The sequence below is a fragment of the Salvelinus namaycush genome, chromosome 20 (assembly GCF_016432855.1).
Source record: "Salvelinus namaycush isolate Seneca chromosome 20, SaNama_1.0, whole genome shotgun sequence".
Taxonomy (NCBI): Eukaryota; Metazoa; Chordata; class Actinopteri; order Salmoniformes; family Salmonidae; genus Salvelinus; species Salvelinus namaycush.
Window position 1 is genome coordinate 43,881,077 of NC_052326.1, and position 23,040 is coordinate 43,904,116.

The window sequence follows — 23,040 nt, forward strand, 5'->3', positions numbered from 1 at the left end:
GCAGACTATGGCACTGCATCGCAATGCTTGTGGCGTCACTACAGACCCAGATTCATCTGGGTTAGGGGAGGGTTTGGCCGGTCGGAATGTCCCTGTCCCATTGCGCTCTAGCGACTCCTTGTGGCGGGGCCGGTGCATGCACGCTGACACAGTCGCCAGTTGTACGGTGTTTCCTCCGACACATTGGTGCGGCTGGCTTCTGGGTTAAGCAAGTGCGTCAAGAAGCAGTGCAGCTTGGCAGTGTTGTGTTTTGGAGGAGGCATGGCTCTTGACCTTCGCCTCTCCCGAGTCCGTACTGGAGTTGCAGCGATGGGACAAGGCAAGTAGTGACCAGACTGTCAGATGATGTTCACACAATGCATTTTTCCGGGGGAGGACTGAAATCGGCGCAGGCATTTCTAACACGCCAGCCCATTTTTTCCCTTGAGGCCCCCACAACCAGTGTGTGAATTACAGGGGTGGCCAGGGGGGCTAAGACCCCCCGAAAGAGACATGAGCTCCCCTAAATGCAACTAAAGTCAAACTTTGTAGGGTCTCTAATCAAACCATTCTCCTATTTGTTTAAAATGCAATTTTGTACTGATACTGGTAAATATGAAAAATCTTATTTCACATGACACTAATACCCACACCTCTCTGTCATGGTTTAAACCAGTGACAGTTGGTTCAGGTTCTTTCAATGGCATTCAGCTCTCTACTTCGCCTGTCTGCCTCACTGTCTGTCTTGAGCATTCACTAGCAAATTTGCAATATTTTATTGACTGGATTCAGATCCCTAGCGAACTTACAACATAAGTTGTGGGCCCTCATAACTATGGGCCCTCATAGTTTCCCACACAGATGAGCTCGGGACAGACACAGCTGTATCTGCGTCCCGTATTTCGGCCCCTTTTCAGGTGTCTCGACTTTACTTTTTACAAAAAAGGTACATTATTCAACAAGACGCAACAATTCATTCAGGCTATAAGAGGCCTAATGACAATCACCGAATGACATCACACTTTTTGGTGTTTTGTAACAGAGGTCTCTTTTCATTTATCCAATGGCTAGTGCACAGTGCATTGTTTGGATGGTGGGAATTATTTTGGAGTGGACGAATGTGCACAGGTAGCCGACTTTTTAAAGTAATTTGTTCGACAATCAGAAAAAAAAATCAATGACTGGTTGTGTTCATGCCACATTAAGTAATACATGTTAACCGTTAGAATACATGTCTTTACTATTTCTTTATGTTCACTGTTGAAATTAGACAGCCTGAGGTATTACCGAGACATGGATCCTTTAAACTTAGTTGCAACGTTTTATAAACTCGCTGCTCCTTGTTTTATTTTTATATTATTATTTTTTTGTATTTTATCCCCAATATCATGATAATCAATCCAATTACGATCTTGTCTAATCATTGCAACTCCCCAACGGGCTCGGGAGAGGCGAAAGTCGAGTCATGCATCCTCCGAAACATAACACTGCCGGGTGTGACACAACCTAGGATCGTACCCAGGTCTGTAGTGGCTCCTCAAGCACTGCGCCGCAGTGCCTTAGACCGCTGCGCCACAGTGCCTTAGACCGCAGTGCCTTAGACCGCAGTGCCTTAGACCGCAGTGCCTTAGACCGCAGTGCCTTAGACCGCAGTGCCTTAGACCGCAGTGCCTTAGACCGCAGTGCCTTAGACCGCAGTGCCTTAGACCGCAGTGCCTTAGACCGCTGCGCCACAGTGCCTTAGACCGCAGTGCCTTAGACCGCTGTGCCTTAGACCGCTGTGCCTTAGACCGCTGTGCCTTAGGCCGCTGTGCCTTAGGCCGCTGTGCCTTAGGCCGCTGTGCCTTAGGCCGCTGTGCCTTAGGCCGCTGTGCCTTAGGCCGCTGTGCCTTAGGCCGCTGTGCCTTAGACCGCTGTGCCTTAGACCGCTGTGCCTTAGACCGCAGTGCCTTAGACCGCAGTGCCTTAGACCGCAGTGCCTTAGACCGCAGTGCCTTAGACCGCAGTGCCTTAGACCGCTGCGCCACAGTGCCTTAGACCGCAGTGCCTTAGACCGCAGTGCCTTAGACCGCTGTGCCTTAGACCGCTGTGCCTTAGACCGCTGTGCCTTAGACCGCTGTGCCTTAGGCCGCTGTGCCTTAGGCCGCTGTGCCTTAGGCCGCTGTGCCTTAGGCCGCTGTGCCTTAGGCCGCTGTGCCTTAGACCGCTGTGCCTTAGACCGCTGTGCCTTAGACCGCTGTGCCTTAGACCGCAGTGCCTTAGACCGCAGTGCCTTAGACCGCAGTGCCTTAGACCGCAGTGCCTTAGACCGCTGCGCCGCAGTGCCTTAGACCGCAGTGCCTTAGACCGCAGTGCCTTAGACCGCAGTGCCTTAGACCGCAGTGCCTTAGACCGCAGTGCCTTAGACCGCAGTGCCTTAGACCGCTGCGCCTTAGACCGCTGCGCCTTAGACCGCTGCGCCGCAGTGCCTTAGACCGCTGCGCCGCAGTGCCTTAGACCGCTGCGCCGCAGTGCCTTAGACCGCTGCGCCGCAGTGCCTTAGACCGCTGCGCCGCAGTGCCTTAGACCGCAGTGCCTTAGACCGCAGTGCCTTAGACCGCAGTGCCTTAGACCGCAGTGCCTTAGACCGCAGTGCCTTAGACCGCAGTGCCTTAGACCGCAGTGCCTTAGACCGCAGTGCCTTAGACCGCTGCGCCACAGTGCCTTAGACCGCAGTGCCTTAGACCGCAGTGCCTTAGACCGCAGTGCCTTAGACCGCAGTGCCTTAGACCGCAGTGCCTTAGACCGCAGTGCCTTAGACCGCTGCGCCACAGTGCCTTAGACCGCAGTGCCTTAGACCACAGTGCCTTAGACCACAGTGCCTTAGACCACAGTGCCTTAGACCACAGTGCCTTAGACCACAGTGCCTTAGACCACAGTGCCTTAGACCACAGTGCCTTAGACCACAGTGCCTTAGACCACAGTGCCATAGACCATAGTGCCATAGACCACAGTGCCATAGACCACAGTGCCTTAGACCACAGTGCCTTAGACCACAGTGCCTTAGACCACAGTGCCTTAGACCACAGTGCCTTAGACCACAGTGCCTTAGACCACAGTGCCTTAGACCACAGTGCCTTAGACCACAGTGCCTTAGACCACAGTGCCTTAGACCACAGTGCCTTAGACCACAGTGCCTTAGACCACAGTGCCTTAGACCACAGTGCCTTAGACCGCTGCGCCACAGTGCCTTAGACCGCTGCGCCACAGTGCCTTAGACCGCAGTGCCTTAGACCGCTGCGCCACAGTGCCTTAGACCGCAGTGCCTTAGACCGCAGTGCCTTAGACCGCAGTGCCTTAGACCGCAGTGCCTTAGACCGCAGTGCCTTAGACCGCAGTGCCTTAGACCGCTGCGCCTTAGACCGCTGCGCCACAGTGCCTTAGACCGCAGTGCCTTAGACCGCAGTGCCTTAGACCGCAGTGCCTTAGACCGCAGTGCCTTAGACCGCAGTGCCTTAGACCGCTGCGCCACAGTGCCTTAGACCGCAGTGCCTTAGACCGCTGCGCCACAGTGCCTTAGACCACAGTGCCTTAGACCACAGTGCCTTAGACCACAGTGCCTTAGACCGCTGCGCCGCAGTGCCTTAGACCGCAGTGCCTTAGACCGCAGTGCCTTAGACCGCTGCGCCGCAGTGCCTTAGACCGCAGTGCCTTAGACCGCTGCGCCACAGTGCCTTAGACCGCTGTGCCTTAGACCGCTGCACCTTAGACCAGTGCCTTAGACCGCAGTGCCTTAGACCGCAGTGCCTTAGACCGCAGTGCCTTAGACCGCAGTGCCTTAGACCGCTGCGCCACAGTGCCTTAGACCGCAGTGCCTTAGACCGCTGCGCCACAGTGCCTTAGACCACAGTGCCTTAGACCGCTGCGCCACAGTGCCTTAGACCGCAGTGCCTTAGACCGCTGCGCCACAGTGCCTTAGACCGCAGTGCCTTAGACCGCAGTGCCTTAGACCGCAGTGCCTTAGACCGCTGCGCCACAGTGCCTTAGACCGCAGTGCCTTAGACCGCTGCGCCACAGTGCCTTAGACCACAGTGCCTTAGACCACAGTGCCTTAGACCGCTGCGCCGCAGTGCCTTAGACCGCAGTGCCTTAGACCGCAGTGCCTTAGACCGCTGCGCCGCAGTGCCTTAGACCGCAGTGCCTTAGACCGCAGTGCCTTAGACCGCAGTGCCTTAGACCGCAGTGCCTTAGACCGCAGTGCCTTAGACCGCAGTGCCTTAGACCGCAGTGCCTTAGACCGCTGCGCCACAGTGCCTTAGACCGCTGTGCCTTAGACCGCTGTGCCTTAGACCGCTGTGCCTTAGGCCGCTGTGCCTTAGACCGCTGTGCCTTAGGCCGCAGTGCCTTAGACCGCAGTGCCTTAGACCGCAGTGCCTTAGACCGCAGTGCCTTAGACCGCTGCGCCACAGTGCCTTAGACCGCAGTGCCTTAGACCGCTGCGCCACAGTGCCTTAGACCACAGTGCCTTAGACCGCTGCGCCACAGTGCCTTAGACCGCAGTGCCTTAGACCGCAGTGCCTTAGACCGCTGCGCCACAGTGCCTTAGACCGCAGTGCCTTAGACCGCTGCGCCACAGTGCCTTAGACCGCAGTGCCTTAGACCGCAGTGCCTTAGACCGCAGTGCCTTAGACCGCTGCGCCACAGTGCCTTAGACCGCAGTGCCTTAGACCGCTGCGCCACAGTGCCTTAGACCACAGTGCCTTAGACCACAGTGCCTTAGACCGCTGCGCCGCAGTGCCTTAGACCGCAGTGCCTTAGACCGCAGTGCCTTAGACCGCTGCGCCGCAGTGCCTTAGACCGCTGCGCCGCAGTGCCTTAGACCGCAGTGCCTTAGACCGCTGCGCCACAGTGCCTTAGACCGCAGTGCCTTAGACCGCTGCGCCGCAGTGCCTTAGACCGCAGTGCCTTAGACCGCAGTGCCTTAGACCGCAGTGCCTTAGACCGCAGTGCCTTAGACCGCAGTGCCTTAGACCGCAGTGCCTTAGACCGCAGTGCCTTAGACCGCAGTGCCTTAGACCGCAGTGCCTTAGACCGCAGTGCCTTAGACCACAGTGCCTTAGACCACAGTGCCTTAGACCACAGTGCCTTAGACCACAGTGCCTTAGACCGCTGCGCCACTTGGGATGCCAACTCGCTGCTACTTTTGTAAACTTTTTATAAAATAGCTGCATGTGTGATGGTCAGGCTGTGAACCTCGTCGTTTAAAGAGTGTCTGTGTACACATTTTTGCTTGAAAAAACAGTTAAAGCAGGGTATAAGGCAAGGTTACTCATCACACGTGTATGGTTCACCAAACCACCCTAATTGAGAAAGCAGATGAGACCAAACACATAGATGGTTGAAAGATTTAAGTTATTGATAAACAACGTGATGGAAAAACAATGGTAATGCCGTTGGCAAGGTGATTAACCTTTTACACACAGAATAATAATAATAATAATAATAATATAGGCTAATTGACATTCAGAGACCGTTGCATTGACCTTGATAAACGCACCTAAAGAAGCACATGCGCACGCACACAATCCCAAACACACACATAAACAGAGTACAAATATGAAGGCCTAATAAAGGATCAAGTGGTAATATGCCCAAGGATTAGTGTGGGGTCAGGCAGTATGGAATTAGTCCCGGCTCATAACATGACTGTCTGGGCTAATCTGGTTAGCATAACAGGATTGGAACAGAGCCGGAGCAAGTTAGGAGCTCATCGTACAGCCACCACGTTTATTATTGATAAAAATACACAGAGGAAGGGGGAAAACTTCTGTCGAGGAAATTTAGGAAAACTGCTGCCATATGAATAGTATAGAAGTCCAAACCACGCACACATTTGTGCATATAGGCCTAGGTTGGGATGCAGAGAGGGAGGGAGAGCGGGACAGAGGTGGAGAAGATGCCATATGTTGATAGCCAGCAAGCAATTCATTCTAATTAAGACAGGACAGCATGTGAGAACGATGTACTGCCTCACTCATCAAGGGAGGGAGGGAGGAGCCTGATGAACCAAACTACCCGGTAATCTCCTCCATTTAGCCTAACTCTCACACTCTCACATTTAAACAAAACAAATAAAATAAACAATTTGTGATTACTGATCAATTCATACATTTATAATTAGTAGGATTTGTTATCTGTTTTAACAAAACATTTTTGTATTGTCTATAGTTTTATTTGGTGTGTTCTTTATATAAACAGCAAAAAAAGAAACGTCCCTTTTTCAGGACCCTGTCTTTCAAAGATAAGTCGTAAAAATAAAAATAACTTCACAGATGTTCATTGTAAAGGGTTTAAACACTGTTTCCCATGCTTGTTCAATGAACCATAAACAATTAATGAACATGCACCTGTGGAACGGTCGTTAAGACACTAACTGCTTACAGACGGTAGGCAATTAAGGTCACAGTTATGAAAACTTAGGACACTAAAGGTGCCTTTCTACTGACTCTGAAAAACACCAAAAGAAAGATGCCCAGGGTCCCTGCTCATCTCCGTGAGGACTGCAGATGTGGCCAGGGCAATACATTTCAATGTCCGCACTGTGAGACGCCTAAGACAGCGCTACAGGGAGACAGGATCGGTACATCCGAACATCACACCTGCGGGACAGGTACAGGATGGCAACAACAACTGCCCAAGTTACACCAGGAACGCACAATCCCTCCATCAGTGCTCAGACTGTCCGCAATAGGCTGAGAGAGGCTGGACTGAGGGCTTGTAGACCTGTTGTAAGGCAGGTCCTCACCAGACATCACCGGCAACAACGTCACCTATGGGCATAAACCCACCGTCGCTAGACCACACAGGACTGGCAAAAAGTGGTCTTCACTGAAGAGTCGCAGTTTTGTCTCAACAGGGGTGATGTTGGATTCGCGTTTATCGTCGAAGGAATGAGCATTACACCGAGGCCTGTACTCTGGAGCGGGATCGATTTGGAGGTGGAGGGTCCGTCATGGTCTGGGGCAGTGTGTCACAGCATCATCGGACTGAGCTTGTTGTCATCGCAGGCAATCACAACACTGTGTGTTACAGGGAAGACATCCTCCTCCATCATGTGGTACCCTTCCTGCAGGCTCATCCTGACATGACCCTCCAGCATGACAATGCCAACAGCCATACTGCTCGTTCTGTGCGTGATTTCCTGCAAAACAGGAATGCTACTGTTCTGCCATGGCCAGTGAAGAGCCCGGATCTCAATCCCATTGAGCACATCTGGGACCTATTGGATCGGAGGGTGAGGGCTAGGGCCAATCCCCGCAGAAATGTCCAGGAACTTGCAGGTGCCTTGGTGGAAGAGTGGGATAACATCTCACAGCAAGAACAGGCAAATCTGGTGCAGTCCATGAGGAGGAGATGCACTGCAGTACTTAATGCAGCTGGTGGCCACACCAGATACCGACTGTTACTTTTGATTTTGACCCCCCCTTTGTTCAGGGACACATTTTTCCATTTCTGTTTGTCACATGTCTGTGGAATTTGTTCAGTTTATGTCTCAGTTGTTGAATCTTGTTATGTTCATACAAATGTTTACACATGTCAAGATTGCTGAAAATAAACGCAGTTGACAGTGACGTTGACGTTTCTTTTTTTGCTGATTTGAAATCTTTGGGCTTCCACCACACCTGCACACCGTTTTTTGAATTTGTTTTTATCTGTAGTGTTGTCTGTCACTTGCTTTATTTGGTGCAAATAAATTAAACAAAAAATAAATGTATATTTAAAAGGATATGCATCTGTATTGAGGGCACAGACACCTGAGTGAAAACGCACACGCCGCACAGAGAGACAGATAAACATAGTGACGCTAGGTTTAGCGGAGATCTGTGTAAGGTGATGCAGAAGGGTTTTGGGAAACTGCTCAAAGATTTAATGACATCCTATGAAAGATGAACCTTTCCTTAAATCTTTTGGTAAACTGGACCCTGGTCGTCAGAAAGCAATACATTGAGACCTTATATCCTCTGTCTGGTTAATGGGTCATTGCTGTCAGTGTGGTGCACTGTGTGGTGCATATGGAAGCCTTCAGCTCTCAACCTCTCTCCTCTCCTCATTATTCTCTTCATCCTTCTCTCAGTTCCATCTAGAGAAGAAAGTGGAACGAGCCTCAGCTGTGTCCTCCTCATGTCTTCCAAACTCTCTCTCTCTCTCTCTCTCTCTCTCTCTCTCTCTCTCCACCTCTAACTATCACATTTGCTGTGTCCCTCTCTCTATGCAATCTTTTTGGATCTTTGCTTTCTGCTGATCTCTCCATCCCCTACTCCCCCTACCCACCCTTCTCTCCCTCTACCCACCCTTCTTTCCCTCCCCTACTCCCTCTACCCACCATCTCTCCCTTGGGGGCTGCAGGTAGCCTAGTGGTTAGAGCATTGGGACAGTAACCGACAGGTTGCTGGATCGAATCCGAGAGCTGACAAGTTACAAATATGTCATTCTGCCCCTGAACAAAGCAGTTAACCCACTGTTCCCCAGTAGGCTGTCAATGTAAATAAGAATTTGTTCTTAGTTAAATAAAGGTTAAATAAGTACAAATTATCTCACTCATCTACCCACCCTTGTTTCACTCTACACTCCCCTACTTTGCCTCTCTCCCCACCTTTCTCTCTCTACTCCCTCAAAACACCCTGCTCTCCCTCTATCCACCCTTGTCTCTCACTCCCCTACTACCTCTATCCACCCTTCTCTCCCTCCCCTACTCCCTCTACCCACCATTCACTTCCTCTACCCACCCTTTTCTCCCTCTGCCTACCCCTCTCTTCCTCTTCTCCCTCTACCCACCCTTTTCCCCCTCCCCTACTCCCTCTACCTACCCTTCTCTTCCTCCTCTACTCCCTCTACCCACCCTTCTCTCCCTCCCCTACTGCCTCTACCTACCCTTCTCTTCCTCCTCTACCCACCCTTCTCTCCCTCTATCCACCCGTCTCTCCCTCCTCTATCTACCCTTCTCTCTCTCTACACACCCTTCTCTCACTCCACTACTCCCTCTATCCACCATTCTCTCACTCCCCTACTCCCTCTCCCCACCTTTCTCCCCCTCCTCTACTCCCTCTACCCACCCTTCTCTCCCTCTACCCACCCTTCTCTCCCTCTACCCACCCTCCTCTCCCTCCTCTACACCCTCCTCTCCCTCTCCTACTCCCTCTACCCACCCTTCTTACCATATGCTTACCCCATCTCTTTCCCTATCCTTCTTCCCTCCATGTCCTCCTCTCCATCTATTGCCGACTCCTCTGTTAGTCTAATTTTCTTGCCCTGCTTCTCCCTTTTCCGGGGTGTGTGTGCGCACACACACACACGCACACACGCACACGATGGAAGGAAGATCCACCGCCAAACCAGATTAGTTTCTCTGGGGAATGTAGAGCAATATTGACTGTATTTGCACACAAGCAAAAGGGCTGGAACACTGGACTGTGGGCTGGAATACTGAACTGTGTCAATGTCTGGGATGGTTAAGCCACTAAACTGCTCCACAAAGTCCTCAAAGTATTGTGAAATATAAAGTAATGATCAATCTTCCATGGACAATATATCTGTTTCAACGAGGAGCAAGGGAATATTAAGTCAGAACAATGACCAGCAAACCTAACATATTTTTAAAATATATTTGTATTTTATTTTTTTATTTCACCTTTATTTAACCAGGTAGGCTAGTTGAGAACAAGTTCTCATTTACAACTGCGACCTGGCCAAGATAAAGCAAAGCAGTGCGACACAAACAACAACACAGAGTTACACACGGAATAAACAAGCGTACAGTCAATAACACAATAGAAAAAAAAGAAAGTCTATATACAGCGTGTGCAAATGGCGTGAGGATGTAAGGCAATAAATAGGCCATACTAGCGAAGAAATTACAGTTTAGCAAATTAACACTGGAGTGATAGACATAGAAGCGCCAAAGGACAGATACATAACCCCATAACCAGATACCAAGAGCCAATACTGTACGAGGCAAATATAGATATCATCCTATCACGTCATTATTTATCTTCAGCGTGCATTGACCGCTTCCTGTGACTATGCAAAAGGGTCAGTGTACAAGGGAACAGTATCCATCACTCGGACTACAGATAGGAGCCATGCTGATAATATGACTCCTTCAGACCGAAAAGAGGAGAAGTGTCTTCTTTACTTTACTGATGCACACATCCTTGAGTTCCTGGTCATTCCTTGCACACCGTTCACTTCTCTTCTCCTTCCCTCCAAAAAACAATCCTTCTGTCCAGACTCATTGGCAAAACTCCTATTAGGTTGACTCTATGGGCTAAACTCCTATTAGGTTAACTCTATGGGCTAAACTCCTATTAGGTTGACGCTATGGGCTAAACTCCTATTAGGTTAACTCTATGGGCTAAACTCCTATTAGGTTAACTCTATGGGCTAAACTCCTATTAGGTTGACTCTATGGGCTAAACTCCTATTAGGTTAACTCTATGGGTTAAACACATATTAGGTTAACTCTATGGGCTAAACTCCTATTAGGTTAACTCTATGGGTTAAACACATATTAGGTTAACTCTATGGGTTAAACACATATTAGGTTAACTCTATGGGCTAAACTCCTATTAGGTTAACTCTATGGGCTAAACACATATTAGGTTAACTCTATGGGCTAAACTCCTATTAGGTTGACTCTATGGGCTAAACTCCTATTAGGTTAACTCTATGGGCTAAACTCCTATTAGGTTGACGCTATGGGCTAAACTCCTATTAGGTTAACTCTATGGGCTAAACTCCTATTAGGTTAACTCTATGGGCTAAACTCCTATTAGGTTAACTCTATGGGCTAAACTCCTATTAGGTTAACTCTATGGGCTAAACTCCTATTAGGTTAACTCTATGGGCTAAACTCCTATTAGGTTAACTCTATGGGCTAAACTCCTATTAGGTTAACTCTATGGGCTAAACTCCTATTAGGTTGACTCTATGGGCTAAACTCCTATTAGGTTAACTCTATGGGTTAAACACATATTAGGTTAACTCTATGGGCTAAACTCCTATTAGGTTAACGCTATGGGCTAAACTCCAATTAGGTTAACTATATGGGCTAAAATCATAGGTTAACTTCTTTGGGGTAGGGGGCAGTATTTTCACGTCCGGATGAAAAGCATGCCCAGAGTAAATGGCCTGCTACAAAGCCATAAAAACTGGAATATGCATATTATTAGTATATTTGGATAGAAAACACTCTGAGGTTTCTAAAACTGTTTGAATGATGTCTGTGAGTATATCACATATGGCAGGCAAAAACCTGAGAAAAAATCCAACCAGGAACTGGGAAATCTGAGGTTGGTCGATTTTCAACTCAGCTCCTATTGAATATACAGTGGGATATTGGTAATGTTGCACTCCCTAAGGCTTCCACTAGATGTCAACCGTCTTTAGAACGTGGTTTCAGGCTTCTCATGTGAAGGGGGGCCGGATGGGAGCTGTTTTACTAAGGGGTCTGCCTACAGCCTCGTTCTCAGTCACGCGCTTTCACTTGAGAGGTTGCTCTCGTTCCAGTGCATTTCTACAGACAATGGAATTCTCCGGTTGGAACATTATTGAACTTTTATGATAAAAACATCCTAAAGATTGATTCTATACTTAGTTTGACAAGTTTCTTCAACCTGTAATATAACTTTTTGAACGTTTCGTCCGAATGGACCAGATTGCGCTTTTGGATTGTTTACCAAACGCCCTAACAAAAGAAGCTATTGGACATAAATGGACATAAATGATGGACATTATCGAACAAAACAAAAATGTATTTTGGAACTGCAATTCTTGGGAGTGCATTCTGATGAAGATCAAAGGTAAGTGAATATTTCTAATGCTATTTATGAATAATAAAACTTCAGAGTGTTTTCTATCCAATAATAATACTACTATGCATATATTAGCATCTGGGACTGAGTAGGAGGCAGTTCACTCTGGGCATGCTATTCATCCAAAAGTGAAAATGCTGTCCCCTATCCCAAACAAGTTTTCTATTATCTCAATTACCTCGACACCGGTACTCCCTGTATATAGCCCCGCTATTGTTATTTACTGCTGCTCTTTAATTATTTGTTATTCTTATCTGTAATTTTTGGGGGGTGGTATTTTCTTAAAACTGAATTGTTAGTTAAGGGCTTGTACGTATTTCACTGTAAGGTCTAAACCTGTTGTATTCGGCACGTGACAAATAAAATTATATTTGATTTGAAGTTGATTTGAAGTCGGGCTAAATTCATAGGTGAAGTCTATAGGCTAAACTCATAGGTGAAGTCTATAGGCTAAACTCATAGGTGAAGTCTATAGGCTAAACTCATAGGTGAAGTCTATAGGCTAAACTCATAGGTTAAGTCTATAGGCTAAACTCATAGGTTAAGTCTATAGGCTAAACTCATAGGTTAAGTCTATAGGCTAAACTCATAGGTTAATTCTATAGGCTAAACTCATAGGTTAAGTCTATAGGCTAAACTCATAGGTTAAGTCTATAGGCTAAACTCATAGGTTAACTTGGGCTAAACTCAACTTAACATCTGCACGTTTACGCTACTGATCAGCTGGAAATCGCAAAATCCTCTCATTCCACACACACTATCATACCAACACCAGTTAGCAGTCAAAACGAGTCCATTTTCTAACAGCTAACTGCTGATTAGCCTACTAGCACATCTTCCCTTCAGCCCTCATGTGGAGAGATACTGCTTTAGCCTTGCCTGAGTCAGCTGCTGCTGATTAGCGCTGGCTGCTACAGTAAACAAACAGTCAATGAAGAGCCCTCCTTGGAGAGACAGCACTGTCACTGGCTAATTAGACTCCCTTCAGAAACACTGGGGGTTGCTGCTGTGCGTGGGCGCTAATGAGTAGCTGTCGATTGAAACAGCCTAGCATTTGAGTGCTAATGCTACGCTAGGAGGCGCTACACTAACTGTCAAATACACAAGCATTGCTAAATGCTAATCATATGGGCAATGTGGCAAAGCTTGCGGTCCTTTTGGACACGTTACATGCTATGTGTACACGTGTTTAGCATACTGAGTGAACATATGGCTACATGTCTCTATCGTGTAGCTGTAGCGTGTATTGACATGCATTTGTAGTTGTTCGAAGCTAATAAGTTAGAATCTTTGAAGGCGTTCCAGGTTGTTGTCGTGCTTTTCATATGCAACATGAAAACAAATCAAATGTTATTGGTCACATGGTTAGCAGATGTTAATTTTCTCAATAGGGGGGTGCTATTTTCACTTTGTAAAAAATCGTGCCCAAATTAAACTGCCTCGTTCTCTATTCTTGCTCGTACAATATGCATATTATTATTACTATTGGATAGAAAACACTCAAGTTTCTAAAACCGTTTGAATTATATCTGTGAGTAAAACAGAACTCATTTTGCAGCAAACTTCCTGTCAGGAAGTGAAAAATCTGAAATCGATCCAGGGCCTTCCTATTAATTTGCCTGAAATCTATGGATATACATGCACTGCATACGCCTTCCACTAGATGTCAACAGGCAGTGAGAGGTGGAATGGGGTGTCTAGCTTGATCTGAGGCCGAACAAGAGCTTTTGGAATGACGTGTCTGGAAATTTCATTGTCTTGGAAGGCGCGAGAAGGAACCCCAGATTGCCTTCTGAAAAGCTTTCGGTATACACGTTAGATATCTCCGGCTCTGATTTTATTTGATATATGTGATAAAAATATCATAAAGTCGTTTTTTTAAACCGAGTTATATCAGTTTATTGAACGTTTATTGCGAGTTTTGGAATTTTCTTTTCGTCATGTGAAGTTGGCCACGTTTGCGCCACATGGCTAGCTATGGTTGCTAATTCGACAGGAGAAGAGGACATTCTAAAACCAAACAACGATTATTCTGGACAAAGGACTCCTTGTACAAGATTCTGATGGAAGCTCAGCAAAAGTAGGAACCATTTATGATGTTATTTCGTATTTCTGTGGAAAATGTTTAGTCATATTTTCCGCCCTCATTGCAGGCGCTGTCTCGCTATAACGTAAGCTGTATGTCGTACTAAAGTTATTTTTAGAATTCTAACACGGCGATTGCATTAAGAACTAGTGTATCTTTCATTTGCTGTACAACATGTATTTTTTAGTAAAGTTTATGATGAGTTCTTTGATTAGATTAGGTGAGTGTCAGAAATATATCCGGCTAATTTTGTGCAGTTTGGCTACGTATTCACATTGTAAAACCACGATTTGTACCGCTAAATATGCACATTTTCGAACAAAACATATATGTATTGTGTAACATGATGTTATAGAACTGTCATCTGATGAAGTTTGTCAAGGTTAGTGAATAATTTTATATCTTTTGCTGTTTTTTTGCGATCGCTACCTTTGCGGTGAATGAATGCGGTTGTGTGGTTGGCTATTGTGGTACGCTAATACAATGCTATATTGTGTTTTCGCTGTAAAACACTTAAAAAATCTGAAATATTGGCTGGATTCACAAGATGTTTATCTTTCATTTGCTGTACACCATGTATTTTTCATAAATGTTTTATGATGAGTATTTAGGTATTTCACGTTGCTCTCTGTAATTATTGGGGATGGGGGGATGCTCCCTCTGCTGTTTCCTGAAGTCCAAGAGCATCTCTTTTGTTTAGTTGACATTGAGTGGGAAGTTATTTTCCTGACACCACACTCCAAGGGCCCTCAACTCCTCCCTGTAGGCCGTCTCGTTGTTTTGGTAATCAAGCCTACCACTCTAGAGTTGTCTGAAAACTTGATGATTGAGTTGGAGGCATGCATGGCCACGCAGTTATGGGTGACCAGGGAGTACAGGGGAGGGCTGAGAACGCACCCTTGTGGGGCTACAGTGTTGAGGATCAGCGGGGTGAAGTTGTTTCCTACCCTCAGCACATGGTGTCGGCCCGTCAAAAAGTCCAGGACCCAGTTGCACAGGGCGGTGTTGAGACCCAGGGTCTCGAGCTTAATGACGAGTTTGGAGGGTGCTATGGTGTTAAATGCTGAGCTGTAGTCAATGAACAGCATTCTTACATAGGTATTCCTCTTGTCCAGATGGGATAGGGCAGTGTGATGGCGATTGCGTCATCTGTGGACCTAATGGGGCGGTAAGCAAATTGGAGTGGGTCTAGGGTATCAGGTATGGTGAAGGTTATATGATCCTTGATTAGTTTCTCAAAGCACTTCATGATGACAGAAGTGAGTGCTACGGGCCGATAGTCATTTAGTTCAGTTACCTTAGCTTTCTTGGGAAAAGGAACAATGGTGGCCATCTTGAAGCATGTGGGCACAGCAGACTGGGATAGGGATTGTCCGTAAACACACCAGCCAGCTGGTCTGCACATGCTCTGAGGACGCGGCTAAGGATTCCGCCTTGGCCAGCAGCCTTGCGAGGGTTAACACGTTTAAATGTTTTACTCACGTTGGCCATGGTGAAGGAGAGCCCACAGGCTTTGGTAGCGGGCCATGTCAGTGGCACTGTATTGTCCTCAAAGCGAGCAAAGAGTTGTTTAATTTGTCTGGGAGCAAGACGTCAATGTCCGCAACTGGGCTGGTTTTCTTTTTGTACTCCGTGATTGACTGTAGACCCTGCCACATACGTCACGTGTTTGAGCCGTTGAAATGCGACTCCACATGTTTTCTATACTGATGCTTTGCTTGTTTGATTGCCTTCCGGAGGGAATAGCTACACTGTTTTTATTCAATCATGTTTCCAGTTGCGTTGACATGATTAAAAGCGGTGGTTGGCGCTTTTAGTTTTGCGTGAATGCTGCCATCAATCCACGGTTTCTGGTTATGGAAGGTTTTAATAGTCACAGTGGGTACAACATCACCGATGCACTTGCTAATAAACCGCTCACTGAGTCAGCGTATACGACAATGTTGTTGTCTGAGGCTACCCGAACATATCCCAGTCTGCGTCATCGAAGCAATCTTGAAGCGTGGAATCCGATTGGTCAGACCAGCATTGGATAGACCTGAGCACGGGCGTTTCCTGTTTAGGTTTCTGTCTATAGGCTGGGAGCGACAAAATTGAGTCATGGTCAGATTTGCCGAAGGGCGGGGGAGGGATTTGTATGCATCGCGGAAGTTAGAGTAGCAATGGTCCAGAATGCTGCCAGCTCGTGTCGCGCATTCAATATGCTGATAGAATTTAGGAAGCCTTGCTCTCAGATTAGCTTTGTTAAAATCCCCAGCTACAATAAATGCAACCTCAGGATATATGGTTTCCAGTTTACATAGAGTCCAGTGAAGTTGCGGTCGGCATTGCGGTCGGCAATGCATGAAGAAACCGGGTGGCTGTACCGACTCTGACAACATATCCCGAGTAAGCCATGTTTCCATGAAACAGAGAACGTTACAATCTCTCATGTCTCTCTGGAAGGCAACTCGTGCCCTAATTTCTTCCACCTTGTTATCTAGAGATTGGACATTGTCGAGTAATATGCTCGGAAGCAGTGGATGATGTGCTCGCCTTCTAAGTCTAACCAGTAGGTCGCTCCGTCTGCCTCTCCTGCAGCGACCGCGTTGTTTTGGGTCGCCGTCTGGGATAAGATCCCATGACCAAGGTGGGAACAGGAACATGGCTGAAGTTTCAAGTATGGGGGGGGGGCACCATTTGACATGATATACAGACAGGTGTGACACGGGTAATCCAAATAGAAATCAATATTTCATGGAGGTCATAGTTGGTGAGACACACGTCTCCCCCTTGTCCCCCTAGTGAGGACGACCAGCCTAGCACCCTGCCTACACCCCAACCTCTCAGAGAGACAGATAGACAAAAGAGGGCGGGAGGAGGTTAAAAGAGAAGGAGAGTAGAAGATGAGAGAGGACGGAGACAGACAAAGAGAGAGAGAGAGAGCTCTATTAAAAAAGAACAAACAGCAAAAAAATATACATGATCAAATTCAAATCTTAGAATTAACCATTAAAGACTACAAGAATCCACTGGATTCTCCAATTACATTGAATGAACTACAGGACAAAATGCACACCCTCCAACCCAAAAAGGCCTGTGGGGTTGATGGTATCCCAAATTAAATGATCAAATATACAGACCACAATTTACAATTGGCTATAGTTAAACTATTTAACATCATCCTCAACTCTGGCATATTACCCAATATTTGGAACCAAGGACTGATCACCCCAATCCACAAAAGCGGAGACAAATTTGACCCCAATAACTACCGTGGGATATGCGTCAACAACAACCTTGGGAAAATCCTCAGCAATCCTGGCCCTGTGGAAAGAAATGTGTGTGTTTTTTGCCAATTTTAACCGTACACTTGTTTGTGTACATGAGACAGGGATGCAGCTTAAGCCACAACCTCTCCAACAAATATATCAACGGATTGTCGAGGGCACTAGAACAGTCTGCAGCACCCGGCCTCACCCTACTAGAATCTGAAGTCAAATGTCTACTGATGACCTGGTGCTTCTGTTCCCAACCAAGGAGGGCCTACAGCAGCACCTAGATCTTCTGTCCCCAACCAAGGAGGGCCTACAGCAGCACCTAGATCTTCTGCACAGATTATGTCAGACCTGGGTCCTGACAGTAAATCTCAGTAAGACAAAAATAATGGTGTTCCAAAAAATGTCCAGTTGCCAGGACCACGAATACGAATTCCATCTAGACATTGTTGCCTTAAAGCACACAAAAAACGATACATACCTCGGCCTAAACATCAGCGCCACAGGTAACTAGCACAAAGCTATGAACAATCTGAGAGAGAAGGCAAGAAGGGCCTTCTATGCCATCAAAAGGACCATAAAATTCAACATACCAATTAGGATCTGGCTAAATAAAACTTGACTCAGTTATAAAACCCATTGGCCTTTATGGTTGTGAGGTCTGGGGTCAGCTCATCAACCAGGCCTGGGGTCTGCTCAGCATTCACAAAATGGTACAAACACCAAATTGTGACTCTGCATGCAGAATTCTGCAAAAATATCCTCTGTGTACAACGTAAAATACCAAATAACACATGCAGAGCAGAATTAGGCCAATACCCACTAATTATCAACATCCAAAATAGAGATGTTAAATTCTACAACCATCTAAAAGGAAGAGATTCCCAAACGTTCCATAACAAAGCCATCACCTACAGAGAAATGAGGCTGGAGAAGAGCCCCCTAAGCAAGCTGGTCCTGGGGCTCTGTTCACAAACACAAACAGACCCCACAGCGCACCAGGACAGCAACACAATTAGACCCAACCAAATCATGAGAAAACAAAAAGATAATTACTTGACACATTAGAAATAATTTACAAAAAAACTGAGCAAACTAGAATGCTATTTGACTCTAAATAGAGAGTACACAGTGCCAGAATACCTGGCCACTGTGACTGACTCAAAATTAAGGAAATCTTTGACTATGTACAGACTGAGCATAGCCTTTTGTACCTGGCTCTCAAGAGAAGACAGGCTATGTGGACACTGCCCACAAAATGAAGTGGAAACTGAGCTGCACGTCCTAACCTCCTGGCAAATGTATGATCATGTTAGAGACACGTATTTCCCTCAGATTACACAGACCCAGAAATAATTCGGGGGAAAAAATCTAATTTTGATAAACTCCCATATCTATTGGGTGAAATACCACAGTGTGCCATCACAGCAACAAGATGTGTAACCTATTGCCACAAGAAAAAGTGCAACCAATGAAGAACATACACCATTGTAAAAGCAACCCATATTTATACTTATTTATTTCCCCTTTTGTACTTTATTTGCACATAATATGAAACTTGAAATGTCTTTATTCTTTCAGAACTTTTGTGAGTGTAATGTTTACTGTTCTTTTTTTGTATAATTTATTGCACTTCTGTTTATTATCTATTTCACTTGTTTTGGCAAAGTAAACATGTGTTTCCCATGACAATAAAAACTCTTAAATTGAAATTGAGAGACAGACAGACAGATATACAGACAGACATACAGAGAGAGAGAGAGACAGAACTTCAGCGATGACAGGCTTCCTCTCCACATTTTCAGCCTCAGTGAATCGCAGCACCACTTATCACACACACACACACAGACACACACACACACACACACACACACACTTCCTCATTCGCAACTCTAATCCTCTGACTGACAGATGGTCCCCTGCATGTGCACACCAAACAACCCAAATATCCTTCCAACACACCCTTCAGCAGGCCCTCTACTTGTGCTCACGCTTATTCTCCACATGCCTACAAACTAAACTCCGGCCAAACTCCCTAGACATGACCACTGGTCAAAAGACTAATCAGGTGTGTTACTGCTGGGAAAATAGAAACACTGACCAAATTCCTTCTAGTCATGAGCACTGGTAATGAAACCAATCAGCAAGCATTTGGTTTATTACATCAGTTGTGTTAGTGATGGGCTGGAACAAAATCCTGCACCAGTCATAAGTGTATCAGAGTGTCCCAAAGGTCTTCTGAAACTCGATCTAATTGGCTAGTCTTTGCTTTATTGAATGTGTTGTGTTAGTGCTGGGCATAACAAAATCATGAGAGAGCGTTAACTCACCGAGGTCTTCTGACACTGGATGCTGGTACTGTTGAAGCGCAGTGCGGTGACGCTATGCTTCTCTCCCTGCACGTGGAACACACACTCGTAGTTCTTCTGGCCAGACTGGGGCTGGGGCAGGTTGCGGGCGGCCAGGTTGATTGGCTTGGTCACACCCACAGGGATGTAAATCTGGGTAGAGGGCAGGATCTGGGGACAGTCCTGAAGGGGGGATAGAGAGGTATGGAGAGAATAATCAGAAAAATAAAGAGATTAAGAGAACAATATGTTTTTTCATGTATTGTTATGTCGTTTTAATGCTTTTATTTGATCCGCTGTCTTGATGGAGGCTGAGATGAAGGACTGGATGGATGAAGGGAGGGAGAGAGGTTTGGGTTACTTGGTTGTTCACTGTCAATGTCAAGTAGTCTTTGTGACAGTATAATATCGGCTTATGACTTGACATGATACTCAAAAGAGTTGCATAAAAAAGAAAGGAAAGCCTAGAAAGCTCAGTGAAAACATAGCATTGTTTCATCCTCAAAGACAAAACAAAGAGATTGAAATGCAGTTTAACTTTTTTGGAATAGGGGGCAGCATTCGGAATTTTGGATGAAAAGCATGCCCAAAGTAAACTGCCTGCTACTCAGGCCCAGAAGCTAGGATATGCATATAATTGGTAGATTTGGATAGAAAACACTCTAAAGTTTCCAAAACTGTTAAAAGAACTGAACTGAAATGGCAGGTGAAAAACGGAGGAAAATCCATCCAGGAAGTGCTATTATTTTGAAATGGGTGTTTTTCCATTGAAAGCCTATCCACCATTTAAAGGGATAGGACCTAGATTCCATTCCCTATGGCTTCCACTAGCTGTGCACAGTCTTTAGATATTGTTTCAGGCCTTTATTCTGAAAAGTTAGGGAGAACGAGCAGTTTCAATGAGAGGCCAGTGGAAAATCCCCAACCTGTTTGGTGCGCAATCCAGAGAGTGCGCCTTTATTGTTTTTCTATAATATTGATGACGCTATTGTCCGGTTAAAATATTATTGATTATTTAGGCTAAAAACAACCTGAGGATTGATTACAAACATCGTTTGACATGTTTCTACGAACTTTACGGACACTATTTGGAATTTCCGTCTGCCTCTTGTGACTGCATTTGAGCCATTGGATTACTGAACAAAACGCGACAACAAAATGGAGGGTTTTGGATATAAAGAGGGACTTTATCGAACAAAACAAACATTTATTGTGTAATTGGGAGTCTTGTGAGTGCAACCATACGAAGATCAAAGGTAAGTGATTAATTTTATTGCTATTTCTGACTTTCGTGACTAATCTACTTGGCTGGTTACTGTTTGTAATGTTTTGTGTGTTGAGCTCTGTCCTCAGATAATCGCATGGTATGCTTTTGCCGTAAAGCCTTTGAAATCTGACACGGCGGCTGGATTAACAACAAGTTAAGCTTTATTTTGATGTATTGCACTTGTGATTTCATGAAAGTTTAATATTTATAGTAATTTAATTTGAATTTGGCGCTCTGCAATTTCACCGGATGTTGTCGACGCTAGCGTCCCACTGATCCATAAGAAGTTTTAACCATGTGTGGACTCAATTATCTGGTAATGAACTAGTGTGACAATGTTTGAAAAAGTCCATTCTGCAACATTCACTAGATATGAGACAATGGCTTAGGTCATCTGAAAACCCTATATTGTCTTCTATTACTGTGGTGGAAAGCCTTGGGGGTCCAGAGAAAGAGTGTGTGTGTGAGAGTGTGAGTGTGTGTGTGTGAACAAATTAAGTCATTACAGTGTTTATACCACACTTTGGCAGAAGTGCATATATCATCAACGCCAACTCAATAGACCTTGGGAACGGTTGCACAACGTGATTGTTAGCGGGTGGAACAGCCCCTGCTCTTTAGACCAATGCCATAGAACCAGTTCACTCAGTCATGTAAATGAAACAAAGTATGATGATTACACACATCTAACTGTAACACTGTCAACAACTGCAGATAAACATTTTACAAACAAATACTGTATGCTAAAGAAGTAAAACAAAAGTTGCAACTTTAAATCATTTGCAGCATCAGTGATACTAGTCCCATACAACTTGACATAGTCACATCACTCCCTCCCTCGCTCCCTTACAAAATCTGAGAACTACACCCTAAACCAGTGCTTCTTAAACCTCTCCTCTGGGACCTCCAGACATTATACAATTTTGTTGTAGCCCTGAACTAGCTCATCTGACTCAAGGAGTCAAGGGCTTCTGACATAAAAAGGGCTTTATAAATACATTTGATTGATTGATAATTAGTTGAAAAGTTGAATCAGGTGAGCTAGCAGTTCAAATACATGGAATGACTGGCAGTCCCTTGAGGAGAGGTTTGAGAAAGGCTGCCCTAAACATATCAGAAACGTACCAACACAACTTACACATACCAGTACAGCACATCTGCCTGAGGTGCTAGTATGCAGTAAGCAGTTCTGTTGTGCATTAGTGCAACAGTGTTCTCCCGGGTCCAACAGACAATGGTGTGTTTGTTAATTTGCTTATTAGCCTCCTCAAACATCTGAACCCGCTCCAACACTGAGCTCATAATGACTAGGGGATTACTACGGACAGAACACCAGCCTGCTGACAACACACTGACAATAATGAACTAGCAGGGAGGGAGAGGGAGGGAGGGAGAGCGGGAGGGCGGGAGCGAGAGGGAGGGAGAGGGAGCTAGAGAGGGAGGGAGGGCGATGGTGGAGTTAGGATGAAGAGGCAGAGGGAGTGTGAAGAAAAAGACAGAGGGGAAGAGAGAAAAAGATGGAGGAAGAGATGTAGGTAAAAGTGAGAGGAAATGGATCGGCACCAAGGAGAAACAGACAGCAATAGAAGGGGAGGGTAAAGAGGGAGAGAAAGCTAAAATATCGATACACAAAAATAGATAGGGATGGCAGAGGATAGAGAGAAGGAAAGTGAGAAAAAGAGGAAAGCAAAACCAAAAAGAGAGAAGGAGAAAAATACATCCTCCCTCCACAGAACTGCATTCTGACTTGCCCCTCCCTGTATCAAAGTCAGAGAGATAGATCCGTCACACCAACAACCGGCTCCGTTTCACATGTATCCCAAACCTTGACAACATCCCAATTCATTAATTGCCTGCAGCCTCGGACAAGGATGAAAATTTGAGCAGGGAGCTAGATCAAGTTGTATAATGATGTTTTAAGTCTTGACTTCTGAAAATGAGAAAAGAGCATTGTTGAGAAATTTGGGTCTGTGAGCATTCTAGGCGAAAACAGCGTTCTCCCACTCTCTAAGCACAAATTCAATAAAAAATCAACACGCCCTGCATTTTTATATTTTGGCTGTGTTTTGATATTGTGGCTCTTTTTACAGCAAGATAAGGTTACATTAACATTCAGTGTATTAGTCTTGTATTTCATCGTTAATGCATAAAAATGTGACACGCCACCAGCCAAAACCAGGGAAGACAAAAAAAAGAAGTGATTTGCTGTAAAAAGGTCACATGATTACTATGTGAATAAGCAAAATACTAAAGG

At 45.8% G+C, this 23,040-nt stretch overlaps 1 protein-coding gene across 1 annotated transcript in view; it reads right to left on the minus strand.

Moving 5' to 3' along the window:
• Positions 1-23,040, minus strand: part of LOC120065392 (plexin-A1-like) — a 384,951-nt gene that overhangs the window by 145,230 nt on the left and 216,681 nt on the right. Inside the window, exon 9 of the mRNA XM_039016370.1 lies at positions 19,502-19,702. Coding sequence (XP_038872298.1) covers positions 19,502-19,702 — 201 coding nt within the window. The remainder of the gene's footprint in view (positions 1-19,501; positions 19,703-23,040) is intronic.